General features: G+C 33.1%; 2 protein-coding genes across 3 annotated transcripts in view; both read left to right on the top strand.

Annotated features, from left to right (window-relative positions):
- The window catches only part of LOC135683478 (uncharacterized), a 48320-nt gene that overhangs the window by 8018 nt on the left and 24922 nt on the right, over positions 1-15380 (top strand). The window contains exons 3-11 of the mRNA XM_089109400.1: positions 1391-1584; positions 2930-3115; positions 3842-3964; positions 4810-4932; positions 5282-5404; positions 6932-7054; positions 7591-7713; positions 8064-8186; positions 9712-9834. Of these exons, the coding sequence (XP_088965526.1) occupies positions 1391-1584; positions 2930-3115; positions 3842-3964; positions 4810-4932; positions 5282-5404; positions 6932-7054; positions 7591-7713; positions 8064-8186; positions 9712-9834 (1241 nt within the window). The remainder of the gene's footprint in view (positions 1-1390; positions 1585-2929; positions 3116-3841; positions 3965-4809; positions 4933-5281; positions 5405-6931; positions 7055-7590; positions 7714-8063; positions 8187-9711; positions 9835-15380) is intronic.
- LOC148959990 (uncharacterized) lies at positions 11075-13734 on the top strand. 2 transcript variants are annotated; one of them, XM_089109410.1, is made up of 5 exons: positions 11075-11958; positions 12209-12331; positions 12582-12704; positions 12954-13076; positions 13495-13734. In XM_089109410.1, exons 1-5 carry the CDS (start codon positions 11836-11838, stop codon positions 13588-13590), a joined length of 588 nt encoding a protein of 195 aa, XP_088965536.1. In that variant the 5' UTR covers positions 11075-11835; the 3' UTR covers positions 13591-13734. The 2 variants fall into 2 exon arrangements, with proteins under 2 accessions (XP_088965536.1, XP_088965535.1); XM_089109409.1 differs by having other exon boundaries at positions 13492-13734.

Below are 15380 nucleotides of genomic sequence, written 5' to 3'. Positions count from 1 at the left end.
AGTGCTGTTTTAACCCTATCCAGACTAGGGGGGGGGGGCACAAAGTGCCCCCCTAGTTGGTTTTTCTTTCATAACTTCAGGAGTTTGAAAGCAATACCCCTCAGACCTCCTGACTTTTAGTTTTAACCTATCTGACACATGTTCATATAAAAAGATAATTTTTTTATCATTAATCAGGGGGTTGTGTAGGGGCGTTTTCAAACCTAGTCAAGTAAAAAATAGTTCAATCTGCCACGGATTCGCAACAAAAGTAGATATATTAATGAAAATTAGTATCTAGGCATTAATTTGTGGTCTTTTCATGATTCTGACCAGAAAATTCAAATTCAACATCCTTTTCTATGATTTTTCTGCTGCGCATGCGCACACATTTGTTGACAGATTTATAGGTATTACATTAATAAAACTGCAAGTTTAGAATAATTTGTCTGCTAAGGCATTAAAAATGAACTCAAACATGACATTTGGTTGTATCGATCATTTAGTTATATAGAAAAAACTATAGCCAAATACAAAATATGTTGAGTTCTTTTGTTTGGAACGTTAATAATTTTGAGAAGTAACATTAAAATTGTGTCAATCTTCTTGTTTTTATTAGAAAATGCATCAAATTAGCATATCCTAATATCTTAGCCCGATGCTTTGGAATTAATGAATATTTTAAGATTTTCTAAAATTTTCTAAATTTTTGCTTCACCCGGCCACCATTATGATGACGTCATCGTGAAACCACGTGACTTGAAAATTGAACAATAATACTAAAATGTGGAGAAAAGATAAGAGTACCATCCAAACAAAGTTCATTGTCCTAGCTAGAGGAACAAAGAAATTACGGAGGGGGGGCACTTTGTGCCCCCCCTTAGTCTCCCGAAAGTTTCAAAAAGCCTAGTCTGGATAGGGTTAAACCAATGATTTGGCAAGTCCTGTGAGTTTAGCGACAAGTTATACTTAGGCAAAATCATGCTTTTCAAACTTGATCAAAAAAGGGAATTACCTACATATGTTTTTCTTTCAAGTGATTTGATGGTCCTCTGCCTGTGAACAAGGTAAAACTTGTCGGTTTCTATGAATTAAAGATTTCTGAATACATTTTCAAACTTTTTGATGGCATAAAAGGCTTATGTACCAGAGGGGCAATCAGGTTGGCCTTTCCACTGCACTGGCTGACAAGAATAGGAATGCAAGAATAATTCATTTATGAAAATAGCAGGTATATTTTTTGCACAAAAACAAATTAAGAAAATTTTTGCTCAAGTTGTTCAAAGCCTTTATGTTCTGACTCTTGTTCGCCCAAATTATTAGACTGCAAAGCAACACTTACTATCTCAAATGAAAACAAATTAATTTCATTTTTGAATTCACTTTACTATATATAGTGCTTTCTTTATAGCTACAGCGATAGTTCTGCAGCAGCCACCTTCTACTCTTCTGGTTGGCCCTACAGTTACTACGCGAGCAGCACCCCGTGTTGGAGGCGCTATTACGCCGGTAATAATCCGGTACGGGTTGCTGTGATGGACGTTTCATTATACAGAACATCGTCTATCTACTGTTACACAACTGATTCCTATTTTGAAGTGAAAGGTAAATGAATATAATACCTGTTTCAAATAGACCAGAGGTCTTGAATTTGTTGATTGCTTCTTTGGGCCATATGAAGTATGTTTTAATACACTTAACAGTTACTCTTAAAGAACAGTGCCCTATTGTCTTGACAAATCTTCAAGAAGAGAGCTGTTCTTGATTCTTTTGAAAATTTTAGGACAATTTTTCTGAGAGTTGTTACATTGATCTTGCCTTCATGATTTACAATTAAGAATTTTGTGATTAGTCTCTACATCTCCTTAAATTTTACTTAGTCTAGAAACTTTTTTTAAGAAAATTCGGTGTTATCTGCTTCAAAAACTTTGCCTAAAATAGGACGCTGGTTTAAGAACTTTTGAAATTTTTTTCATAAATTCTGAACAGGGAGAGGATAAGCAGCCTTATCTCTGAATTGAATAACTCTGCAATAACCATAGTTGATTTAGCATGATCGAAACACAATTTTATTTTACTTAGGTTTTTTTGTTATCCCATAAGTTTACCTTGGTCCGTGAACTTGATTTTCTGAATAAACTTTATTCGTGATGTCATTTATAATGGGAAATGGAGTGAGCAAACGCCACCTAAAGGGTTAAAAATGAATTTATTCGTTTCTTTTACTTTCAATTTTCCTCCAATGTTATATCCTCGGCTATGATATTTGGCCTAGGCACCAATCATCTTTAATGCAAATTTTGGTTTAATTTCCAAATTTTGAAAAACGATGCTTGATTTCATTTAAGAAATACCTTCACAAGTATTATAAAGTTTAGTTAAACCAATTTCTTGGAAGTATTGGGTGCTCAAAAAAGCTAGAGAAGTATTTTCTGATTACAAAACATGATTTTGTCGTTACAAAATGTGACATTTACAATTACTAAATGACATTTTGAATATTCTCCCGGTTTTCGTTGTTAAACACCTACTTTCCGACAGACAATTGACCTTCCCTACAATGAAGAAGAATATTTGAAACTCTCTCCTATTCAGAGTCTAATGTGAGCTTCTCTGTAGAGCAGACCTCTTAAAAGTTCAAAAGAAGAAATTGATGTCTGAAAGTATCTTTAATCTGAAAAATGATTCTTGGATCTTGAAAAGTTCCATTCTTATTATTCTATAGATCGAATAGGTCCTTTTCTTGTCCGTGGACAAGTCTGCAGATTAGTCAATTTCTTTTAAACACATTCGTAAATTGTGAAAAAAATTCACAACAAGGCTCAAAAAAGGTTTCCAATGAAGATCCAAAATGAATCTATTAGTCTTTCCTGCTTTTCTGAAATATCCTAAAAGATTTGTAGGAGAAAAGAATGTTATTGTGTAACTGATTTCTATAATTTTATTTTAGCATCATCTACTGTCTACACAACGTCATCAAGCATAACATCTTACGCAACTACTGTAAGTGGGAGGATCTGTGGAATCAAAACTCCAACGGTGTATACTGCGAAAAACAAATACGTCTATCTATTATTGAATAGGCCCCGCACTTATTCTGGATATCGTGGTGTCATTGTCGGCTACATGGCCTATGGTATGTTTACATAGCCTATTGAATTGCTTTATTTTTCCTTGAACAATCAATTTAATTGCTGCAGCCATTTCCAATTTTTTGTGAGCTGGATTCTTGTCTAAAACCAAATTTACGTTTCTTGTCAATCTTGTTTTTGAAAATTAATTTTATTTTGAGCAAATTCAACTAAAGTGCAATAACGTTATGGCAAGAATTTAATTTTGATTGGAAATTCAAACAACTTGAAGCATTTCAATGTGAGATGGAACCTCTTATAAGAATACAGGGAAAATATTTTAGAGCTCAATAGTTAAGATAAAAGGTGCATGATTGAAATTGATGAATTGAAAGAAAGTTGGTTTGCCATATATCATTCATATGAAGAAATGAAGAGAGGTCAATTGTTTTCTATTAAAAGCTTTAATGCTACTTGAATTTTCAGTGAGACGATTCGGGGGAGGGAGTAGGGTCCTGGATAATTACTGGATTTTGTGTCACACCATTAACGTGACTTGAAACTGATGTAAACGCCTTATTTCAAATCAATAAAAGACAAGAAGATAGATCAAGCAACTTTTCTGCCTCATTTTGCTACTACTCACTACCCGAATTGCTTTTTCCGAACAAAAGCAAAATCTACGAAGAACACAAAAATATTTGGAAGGGAACATAGAAAACAAGCCTTCCCTCTCATGTAAATCGGTTCCTAAACATTGTTGAAGGAGCTCAACAAATTTTTAATTTTAGATATCAATGAATGTACTACAAGAACCCATAGATGCAGTTCTAATGCCATATGCACAAATACTGTTGGTTCATACAAGTGCACATGCAAAAGCGGTTATACGGGAACAGGAACAAGTTGCGCAGGTAACATTTTCATCAGGAAGAAAATTTTGTGCCAATATAGCTAAGTGAACAAGTGCCAATATAGCCAAGGCTCGTCTGCAGTTTTCCATTTGCAAATGTTATCAACTTTCCACCAAAAATATTTCAATAACACGACCTGAAACAAAGCGTTAATTTTAGAATTATTTGAAATATTAAACTTTTACGTTCATTTGAGATGTTATCAGAGATCTAATAATGATCCAATAAGGTCCAATCTTCGGTGACATATCTACAGTTCATTCAAATTCTGAACAGAAATTTAGCAATTATGCATAATTATTCAACTAGTAATTGATGAAAAACAGACTTTTCCAAAGTAAAAAAAAATTAGACTTGTAACATCCTTAATCCTTTCAAGGAATTAAACAATAAAAGAAAACATTGATTTAATTTTTGTCTGTCTATTTATATTTGATTGGATAAAAACCTGTTTTCAACCTATTTGAAGATAGAATTCGTAAGAAGAATTGTGACTTTTATTGCTATTGAAAATTTTTAAAAAGACAACTGCATTTAAAATCAGACTATCGTGATCTTATGGTATTATTACCACCGCAAAACATCAAGCAAATTTTCTGTTGAACTTGAAAGATAATGATGAAAAATTGATATGAATTAAATATTCTGAATAAAAAAAATATAGTTTTCTTAGACAGTCCATAAATGGGTAAGTAATAGCACTTATTATTTCAAAAACATAAAGAGAATCCCCATTCTGAACACAAAATAAAAACAACATTGAAAGAGGCACTGTTGCGATTTTAAAAGGATGGTTGTGATTATGTATTTTGCAGATGACGTGCATTCGAATTTTTTACTTTTAGATCTGAATGAATGTACAAGAGGAACCCACAGATGTAGTTCCAATGCTTTATGCACCAATACTATCGGCTCATACAGATGTTACTGCAAAAGTGGATACATTGGGACGGGATTTAGTTGCTTAGGTATGGTGTTTACTATACAGAATTATTTATAAAAGCAATGAATCGAAAAAGAGCAAAAGCATTTTGATTTTGTACTGCTAATAAGACACGAAGATACGGAATAGATTCGGCCCTGCAGAAAGAATATATCCATCTAACACGCTTACAAAGAGGGCCAATTGTTTGTCATAATCTTAATATTTCGCTCTACCTTCAATTTCTATCTAGAATTATTGCTCAATATCAAGGCTATAAATGTAATGGAAACTGGGTATGAGTGATGGCTTATCGTCATAAATGGTATGTTATAGTATTTTAAGGTTTGATTCTGAATTTTCTAGATGAAAATACATTCAAATTTCAATTTCAGATGTAAATGAGTGTACCAAAGGAACACACAGATGTAGTTCTAATGCTTTATGCTCGAATACGGCTGGCTCTTATAGGTGTTTCTGCAAAAGCGGCTACACAGGAAGTGGAACCAGCTGCTCAGGTATGAAGAATCATCTCTTTAAGCCAATGAATATAAAATTATTAGAAGCTTTTCTAATTTTTACTTCTTTAAACGTATATATTTGTACGGAATAGCTATCAACATCCGGCAAGATATTTCGATATAATTGGACGGGAAAAATGTACTTTTTAATGAGAAATAATGTACTTCTTTTATGAGGATATCTAAAGAAAGCAGCAATAAAGATATTCTGATTGTGATACCCATTTTATTGTAGTATCATTTTAAGCTGAAAGCCAAAAGTTTTATTGCAATGTCATTGTAAATTAAAAAACAAATGTTTTGCTAAAATGCCCAAGGCTTGATAAATTTTTTTGACAATAACAACAGTCCTTCAATGTTGAATAACAAGGCCTATATGCAATGTATGGCCTGTCCAAACACTGTGCTTGAAAAGACAGATACACAGAAACTAGATATAGATTGACTTTTAAGGCATCTTTTGTCCTAATGAAGTTCTTTATACCTTCAAGTTTAGGCCCAAATGTCGTAATTAGCATGGAAGTTCTCTTTTCTAAGTAAAAGTGTGAACAAATTCGGCCTAACTCGGACACTTAAGTTCGAAAAGTATTGTACCACCCGCCACAAAATGGCAGCACTGCCACCAAAATTTCTCAGCTAACCGAAATTCAAATATCTATAGCAAGTTAAATAAATGTTTTAAGATAACTGTTTGGGTCGAAAATAATTGAAAATTTATCAAAGAATAGAAATGAGATTGAAAATCAAGAAAATACGCTATATAATTTCTTACTGATATCAAATAATTTTTTAAAAGTCTTGGTCGCTACTTTTTGTCCTGCGACTTGCCTAAACAGGGACACGTAGGTGTTTCAATGGCACCGAAAGAGTCCTCGTCAAAAAACGGCCGTAAAAATGTCACTTTCTGCAAGTTCAAGGCCAGTAAAGATACGATAATATTGGATCTCAGACACGTCAATGTGATGTTGCGAACGCTTTTTCAAATCATTATGTCGCATAGAAAAGAAACAGCCTCAAAAGTTTTTGATTAAATTTAGCAAGTCTTGTAAAGGATTTAAAGCTATGAGACTGGCCAACGAAGCATTTACAATTTTGATATTCTAAAAAACATATATTCTCAAAATTTAAGCATTGAATATTTCAAATGCTTTCAAGTTATAATTGATTAATTTTGAACTTTAAACTGACGTCGAATGGCTTCACAAAAGTGGTTTGAATTTCGAAGGTCATATTGCTTACAACTCCGTCGCCATTACTGTGGTGCCTCACCTTTTGAACGTAAGTGTACATAATTGACCCTGTGAAATGCTTTTAAATAGCTCCGTAGAAAGAGAAGGGCTTGTTCTCTGCAGGTATGATATATTTTTTCTTTCGCTGTTCCAAAGGGAAAATCTCTCTGTCAAGTCAAAGTATGTTTGATCAAAGTTGCTTGTTTTCAAGAAAGATATATTGCGGAAACCTTTAAGAGAGTTGTTACCAAACTTAATCACATAATATGTTAAGTGCCCCGTTCTATTATTTCAGTTTTGAATGAATGCACTCAAGGAACTCATAGATGCAGTTCTAATGCTATATGCATAAAAACGACCACATCATACAGGTGCAGTTGCAAGAGTGGATACACGGGGACGGGGATAAGTTGTGCAGGTAAGAATTTGCAAAGATGAAATTGGCGTTATAAAAGCGCGCTATATTTTTGTCTTACATCTTTACGTTTTATGAGTGTCTAATATAAAAGATACAAAAATTGAAAACAAATTTTCCCTCGAAAGCGTAAAGATATATTTTATCGATACATCGAGAGTCTTTTGTGTAGCTTCCATTCTTTCTGTTTACATAGTAAGATTAAAATTATTTAAAAAGACAACTGCATTTAAAATCAGCTTATTATGGTCTTATGGTATTATTACCACCGCAAAACATCAAGCAAATTTTTCTTTAAATTTTTTAAAGATAAGGATGAAAAAGTTATTTAAATAAAATATTCTTAAAAATAATATTGTTTACTGAGACAGTCCATAAATGGGAAAGTAATAGCACTTATTATTTCAAAAACATAAAGAGGAACCCCATTCTGAAGACAAAATAAAAACAACATTGAAAGAGGCACTGTTGCGATTTTAAAAGGATGGTTGTGACTATGTATTTTGCAGATGACGTGCATTCGAATTTTTTACTTTTAGATCTGAATGAATGTACAAGAGGAACCCACAGATGTAGTTCCAATGCTTTATGCACCAATACTATCGGCTCATACAGATGTTACTGCAAAAGTGGATACATTGGGACGGGATTTAGTTGCTTAGGTATGGTGTTTACTATACAGAATTATTTATAAAAGCAATGAATCGAAAAAGAGCAAAAGCATTTTGATTTTGTACTGCTAATAAGACACGAAGATACGGAATAGATTCGGCCCTGCAGAAAAAATAAATCCATCTAACACGCTTACAAAGAGGGCCAATTGTTTGTCATAATCTTAATATTTCGCTCTACCTTCAATTTCTATCTAGAATTATTGCTCAATGTCAAGGCTATAAATGTAATGGAAACTGGGTATGAGTGATGGCTTATCGTCATAAATGGTATGTTATAGTATTGTAAGGTTTGATTCTGAATTTTATAGATGGAAATACATTCAATTTTCTAATTTCAGATGTAAATGAGTGTACCAAAGGAACACACAGATGTAGTTCTAATGCTTTATGCTCGAATACGGCTGGCTCTTATAGGTGTTTCTGCAAAAGCGGCTACACAGGAAGTGGAACCAGCTGCTCAGGTATGAAGAATCATCTCTTTAAGCCAATGAATGTAAAATTATTAGAAGCTTTTCTAATTTTTGCTTCTTTAAGTATAGATTTGTACGGAATAGCTATCAACATCCGGCAAGATATTTCGACATAATTGGACGGGAAAAATGTACTTTCTAATGAGGAATAATGTACTTCTTTTATGAGGATATCTAAAGAAAGCAGCAATAAAGATATTCTGATTGTGATACCCATTTTATTGTAGTATCATTTTAAGCTGAAAGCCAAAAGATTTATAAAAATGTCATTGTAAATTAAAGGACAAATGTTTTGCTAAAATGCCCAAGGCTTGATAACTTTTTTTTAACAATAACAACACTCCTTCAATGTTGACAAACAAGGTCTATATGCAATGTATGGCCTGTCCAAACACTGTGCTTGAAAAGACAGATACATAGAAACTAGATATAGATTGACTTTTAAGGCATCTTTTGTCCTAATGAAGTTCTTTATATCTTCAAGTTTAGGCCCAAATGTCGTAATTAGCATGGAAGTTCTCTTTTCTATGTAAAAGTGTGAAAAAATTTGGCCTAACTCAGACACTAACGTTCGAAAAGTATTGTACCACCCGCCACAAAATGGCAGCACTGCCACCAAAATTTCTCAGCTAAGCGAAATTCAAATATCTATAGCAAGTTACATAAATGTTTTAAGATAACTGTTTGGGTCGAAAATAATTGAAAATTTATCAAAGAATAGAAATGAGATTGAAAATCAAGAAAATACGCTATATAATTTCTTACTGATATCAAATAATTTTTTAAAAGTCTTGGTCGCTACTTTTTGTCCTGCGACTTGCCTAAACAGGGACACGTAGGTGTTTCAATGACACCGAAAGAGTCCTCGTCAAAAAACGGCCGTAAAAATGTCACTTTCTGCAAGTTCAAGGCCAGTAAAGATACGATAATATTGGATCTCAGACACGTCAATGTGATGTTGCGAACGCTTTTTCAAATCATTATGTCGCATAGAAAAGAAACAGCCTCAAAAGTTTTTGATTAAATTTAGCAAGTCTTGTAAAGGATTTAAAGCTATGAGACTGGCCAACGAAGCATTTACAATTTTGATATTCTAAAAAACATATATTCTCAAAATTTAAACATTAAATATTTCAAATGCTTTCAAGTTAATTTGATTAATTTTGAACTTTAAACTGACGTCGAATGGCTTCACAAAAGTGGTTTGAATTTCGAAGGTCATATTGCTTACAACTCCGTCGCCATTACTGTGGTGCCTCACCTTTTGAACGTAAGTGTACATAATTGACCCTGTGAATTGCTTTTAAATAGCTCCGTAGAAAGAGAAGGGCTTGTTTTCTGCAAGTATGATATATGATTTCTTTCGCTGTTCCAAAGGGAAAATCTCTCTGTCAAGTGAAAGTATGTTTGATCAAAGTTGCTTGTTTTCAAGAAAGAAATATTGCGGAAACCTTTAAGAGAGTTGTTACCAAACTTAATCACATAATATGTTAAGTGCCCCATTCTATTATTTCAGTTTTGAATGAATGCACTCAAGGAACTCATAGATGCAGTTCTAATGCTATATGCATAAAAACGACCACATCATACAGGTGCAGTTGCAAGAGTGGATACACGGGGTCGGGGATAAGTTGTGCAGGTAAGAATTTGCAAAAATGAAATTTGCGTTATAAAAGCGCGCTATATTTTTGTCTTACATCTTTACGTTTTATGAATGTTTAATATAAAAGATAAAAAAATTGAAAACAAATTTTCCCTCGAAAACGTTAAAGATATATTTTATCGATACATCGAGAGTCTTTTGCTTCCATTCTTTCTGTTTGCATAGAAAGATTGCTGCAAATCAAATGTATCTTTGTCAATTTTTTAAGATGCGACAGCTCGGCTTATCAACTTTTTGAACAGAATAATGAAAGCTCCTGCCTAATTTGTAAATCAAGAAATGATAAAAATATGCAGGTATTCTTAATCAAATTAACCTAGGAAAGCAACCTTAATGGCTTTCTTCATCTTTCCAGGTACCGGAAGCAAACATTTATACCAAATGTGTTTTCTCTTTTTTTGTTAAAAAGCCCTTTTGGCGACCTATGAGAAGATTATTTTCTTAGACAGAAACATGCTAGTCTTGGTTTTGGAAGTAGTTGAATGAACAACTATATTTCACATCAGTATAAGACGGAGACAGCATCGCATTGTTAACAATGGTATTCGTTAATTGAAGACATTTTAGTGCAATAATTAGTAACACTGTCTTGCATGGACAAGATACAACTGAAGAAAGTAAAGTGTTACAACTGTTATATGATGCTTTATTGTGGCAATCGAAGGTGACAGCATGAAACTAAGTGAATGTCAGCCATTCTTTTGATCATTTAAATTCTTGCATTTGATGCCAAAGATGATATGACTCATTAGCAAAGTTGAATCTTCTTTTTTTTGAAAACTTTGAGTCAGCATGATATAAGCTATCTACTTATCGTTTCATTTTTTGTTGAAGATTCGGAAATTGATTCAGTTTGCTTAAATAATTAGTGGCAAACTTTTATAATTTTACTTATAGATGTGAATGAATGTACAAAAAGAACCCATGGTTGTAGTTCTAATGCATTATGTACAAATACGGCTGGTTCATACCGATGCACCTGCAATAGCGGGTATACGGGCAGTGGAACTACCTGCAGTATCGTCGGTAATATACATTTTATTTTGAATTTTTTAGATTACTTCATCCAAAGGTTTAACCCCCTCCGTAATTTTTTGTCCTTCTAGCTAGGACAATGAACATTGGTAGGATGATACTCTTATCTATTATCCAAAATTTAATTCTATTGGTTGATTTTTAAGTCACGTTGTTTAACGATGACGTCATCATAATGGTGGCCGGGTGGAGCAAAAATTTAGAAAATTTTACAAAATCGTAAAAAATTGATATAATAAAATAAGCAAATTTAACATATTTTCTAACAGAAAAAAGATGATTGACACAATTTGAATTTTATTTCTGAAAATTATCAACGTTCCAACACAAGCACTCAACATCATTTGCAATTGGCTATCGTTCTTTCTGTATAACTTAATGATCGATAGAGCTAAATGTCATGTTCAAGTTAATTTTTAATGCCTAAACTGCCTTGGCTCATACCATCAACTTGCAGTTTTATTAAATTAACTTTTAGAAATATGTCAACAAATATATGCGCAGCAATAAACCATAGAAAACGATGTTGAATTTTTATTTTCTGGCCAGAATCATGAAAAGGGCACAAATTAATGCCTTGATACTATTTTTCATCAATACATCCACTTTTGTTACGAATCCGTGGCATATTATACATATTTTTACTTGACGAGCTTTGAAAACGCCCCTACATAAAACCCTGATTAGCAAAAAATTTTCAATTTTTTATATGATTATGTGTCAGACAGGCTAAAACTAAAAGTCAGGAGGTCTGAGGGGTATAGCTTTGAAGCTCGTGAAGTTAGGAAAGAATAACCATTTGTGCCCCCTCCCTTGTCTGGATAGGGTTAATTGCCGTAATCAAGAATTTGGTCTCCTTTCTCTATTTTATCAAAATACTTTATATGTCTTACTGTCTTGCTTCCGAAATAAGTTTTTGATAAACTGGAGTTTTTGTTTTAGATGCTAATGAATGTTCTCAAGGGACTCATAGATGCAGTGCCAATGCTTTATGCACAAATACAGTTGGTTCATACAGGTGCACGTGCAAAAGTGGCTATAAGGGAACTGGAATTGGTTGCGAAGGTAAGAAATTTGTCCAGGGAATAACTAAGGAAAAACAATAAAAGAATTGATATTGGAATCGACAGTGGTAGTTAATATTTAGAAATGGAGTTTTGTAATTGCAATAAGATACAAAAGAGAGAAAATTCAAAGATAGCAAAGAATGATAAATAATTCGGTCGGATAAAGTAATTGAAATGTATGAGTGATAGGATACTTACATTGAAATTATTCAATTTTTGTATTGACGAGCTGAAACTTTAACATTTAGATGCTGATGAATGTTCTCAAGGAACTCATAGATGCAGTGCCAATGCTTTATGCACAAATACAGTTGGTTCATACAGGTGCACATGCAAAAGTGGCTATAAGGGAACTGGAATTAGTTGCGAAGGTAAGAAATTTGTCCAGGGAATAACTAAGAAGAAACAATGAAAGAAATGATATTGGAATCGACAGTGGTAGTTAATATTTAGAAATGGAGTTTTGTAATTGCAATAAGATACAAAAGAGAGAAAATTCATAGATAGCAAAGAATGATAAATAATTCGGTCGGATTAAGTAATTGAAATGTATGAGTGATAGGATACTTACATTGAAATTATTCAATTTTTGTATTGACGAGCTGAAACTTTAACATTTAGATGCTGATGAATGTTCTCAAGGGACCCATAGATGCAGTGCCAATGCTTTATGCACAAATACAGTTGGTTCATACAGGTGCACATGCAAAAGTGGCTATAAGGGAACTGGAATTAGTTGCGAAGGTAAGAAATTTGTCCAGGGAATAACTAAGAAAAACAATGAAAGAATTGATATTGGAATCGACAGTGGTAGTTAATATTTAGAAATGGAGTTTTGTAATTGCAATAAGATACAAAAGAGAGAAAATTCATAGATAGCAAAGAATGATAAATAATTCGGTCGGATTAAGTAGTTAAAATGTATAAGTGATAGGATACTTACATTGAAATTATTCAATTTTTGTATTGACGAGCTGAAACTTTAACATTTAGATGCTGATGAATGTTCTCAAGGGACCCATGGATGCAGTGCCAATGCTTTATGCACAAATACAATCGGCTCATACCGGTGCACGTGCAAAAGTGGCTATAAGGGGACTGGAATTAATTGTGAAGGTAAGAAATTTCACAAAGGAATTACTAAGTTTACAAGTATCGATAGCTGTAGTAAAAATTTGGAAATTTGGTTTTGTAACTGCAGTATTCTAAAATAGAGAGAAGATTTAGTGATATTGTCGGGTAATTCCACTAAAATGGGCTGATTTAAAAGTGCTTGAAGTGGAGGGGTGATTGGCTAGTTATATGAAAATTATTCACACTCTTCAGTGAAATATTGATTTCTTTCTTCTACATATAATTCAAGGTTTTCTTTCAAATATACATCCTATAATTAATTTGCTCAACCCTTCTGTTATACTTTTTCTTCCTTAATCATATCATGCTTGTCTTTGTCAGTCTTCTTAAATGGTAACGTGGGTATGATTATATATAAAATAAATAAAGCACTTATGCTAATAACAATATTCTTTAGCAGCGGATGATGTTACCTCATCTAAGACTGTTGCGTCGAAAGATTCTTCTTCTTCGACTGACCTTGGAAAAGCAATTGGTGGATCGATGGCAGGTTTAGTTCTCGTCCTTGGTATTATTGCTGAGCTAGTTCATTTACGTCGTAAAGGGTCCCGTAATTCTGAGCAGAGCCAGGCTTCTCCGAGAACGCAGGGAGATGAGCCTGGAGCACGTTACAACGCAGCCAGCAATAATCATGATGATGGCCAGGTGGAAATACAGTCAGACCCGTCTAATAGTGTCAAATACAAAACAAAATGTGACAGTCCTGCTCGTCAACAAAAAGTGTAAACGTCTTGATCATCAGGAGTACGTATAGACATAGCGCAATATCGTAGAAATATTTTTACCGTTGTTTAATGATGCCTAGAAGCTGTTCAAGGATGCTCAATTGTCAACTAGCTATCAGATGTATCATTAGTATAAAACTGATAAAGCAGCGTTCACATCTTACACATGCAATTCACTTAATCTATAAAAGGGTTTTCATCTTCTCAAAATTATATATCGTGTCGCAATAAGTATTGAATCAAAATATTTGCCGTTCATGATGGAGAAAAGCTCTACAATTATAGGCGGTATAGAAAATGTGAAATTCAATTTGTGATATTTTTATCAATTAGTGCCCTTGAAAATAGCAGGTGCTAGCTTTCTTGTTTTTACCTTATTCTTCAAAAGAGCACTAGAGTTTGACGTCATCAAAATTAAGTTGCCCCTTAGACACCTGACCAAATTTTAGATAGCACAATCTTAGAGAGAAGTACAAATCAAAAGGCATCATACAATAGTCAACCAACAAAGTGAGAATTCATAAATATTTTAGCATTGGTACTGTCGATTGTCTGGCCTTACAGACCTTCTCCTTTCGAATCTAAACTGCAGAATCATAAATTCCTTCTACTGACCCCATCAATTGACATGACAGATTTACGGCCCTGAAAAGGATTCGTCTTTCCAAGTATTTAAAATTGAAATTCCTCAATAACTAGACTAATGAACATATTTTTTCACTTTTTGAACATTCCACTTAAAGTTTTGCTGGGAAATGCTGCAAATGTTTATCATAAGCATTTTATACCTTTGTAAATGTACAGGGTATACACAGAACAATCAGGGTCATCAAATCCAAAATGTACCGAAAAAAATATAGATTCAAACGAGATTCAATTTTGATTTTTAAAGGCCTTATGAAGACATCGTTACTAAAATTTATTATCGTTTTTTACAAAATTTGACCACATAAGCAGAAAGAGAGAATCAGCTAGATCCATGACTGATTATTAGAAATATGGCCACATGAGTGTAGTCCCTGGTTTCAATCTCTTGAACGAACTTAAAACTTCAAATCATCCATTGAATCATCTCACTTTTAATTTGGTGAAATAAATATTCTGAAAATAGATTCCTAAGAAATTATCATTATTATCAGTGTATCACTCTATTGAAAATTGTGTGCATTATTTTGTATCTAATCATATCTAGCAACAGCAATCAGGTCTCTGTTTTAAAGTAGCAATTAATAATTCCTGAATGTTGAATGTAATCTAATTGTCCTTATATGAGACAACTTTTAAATATCACGCTTGTATACTGCAAACTATTTTTATCAAGTTATTGGTTATATTCATTTGATATTTAGATCTTGAATAGTAATTTCCAATTCATAAAAATGAGGACTGACAATTCTACAAATAAACTTGACATCTTTATGTTGCAATCGTTTTCTTACCTTGCTAAAAAAATCTTTATACAGCTATTTCAATGTTCAACTTTACGTTCACTTCCTTAAGTATTTTCAATTGACTACCACGGTTGTATTTACATATCAATAACCTCTTAGACTGTAAGCTA

This window comes from Rhopilema esculentum, chromosome 7, assembly GCF_057945365.1.
Source record: "Rhopilema esculentum isolate cy_ngs chromosome 7, ASM5794536v1, whole genome shotgun sequence".
In the NCBI taxonomy this organism is placed as follows: domain Eukaryota; kingdom Metazoa; phylum Cnidaria; class Scyphozoa; order Rhizostomeae; family Rhizostomatidae; genus Rhopilema; species Rhopilema esculentum.
This window is presented reverse-complemented; position numbering and strand designations above follow the sequence as displayed.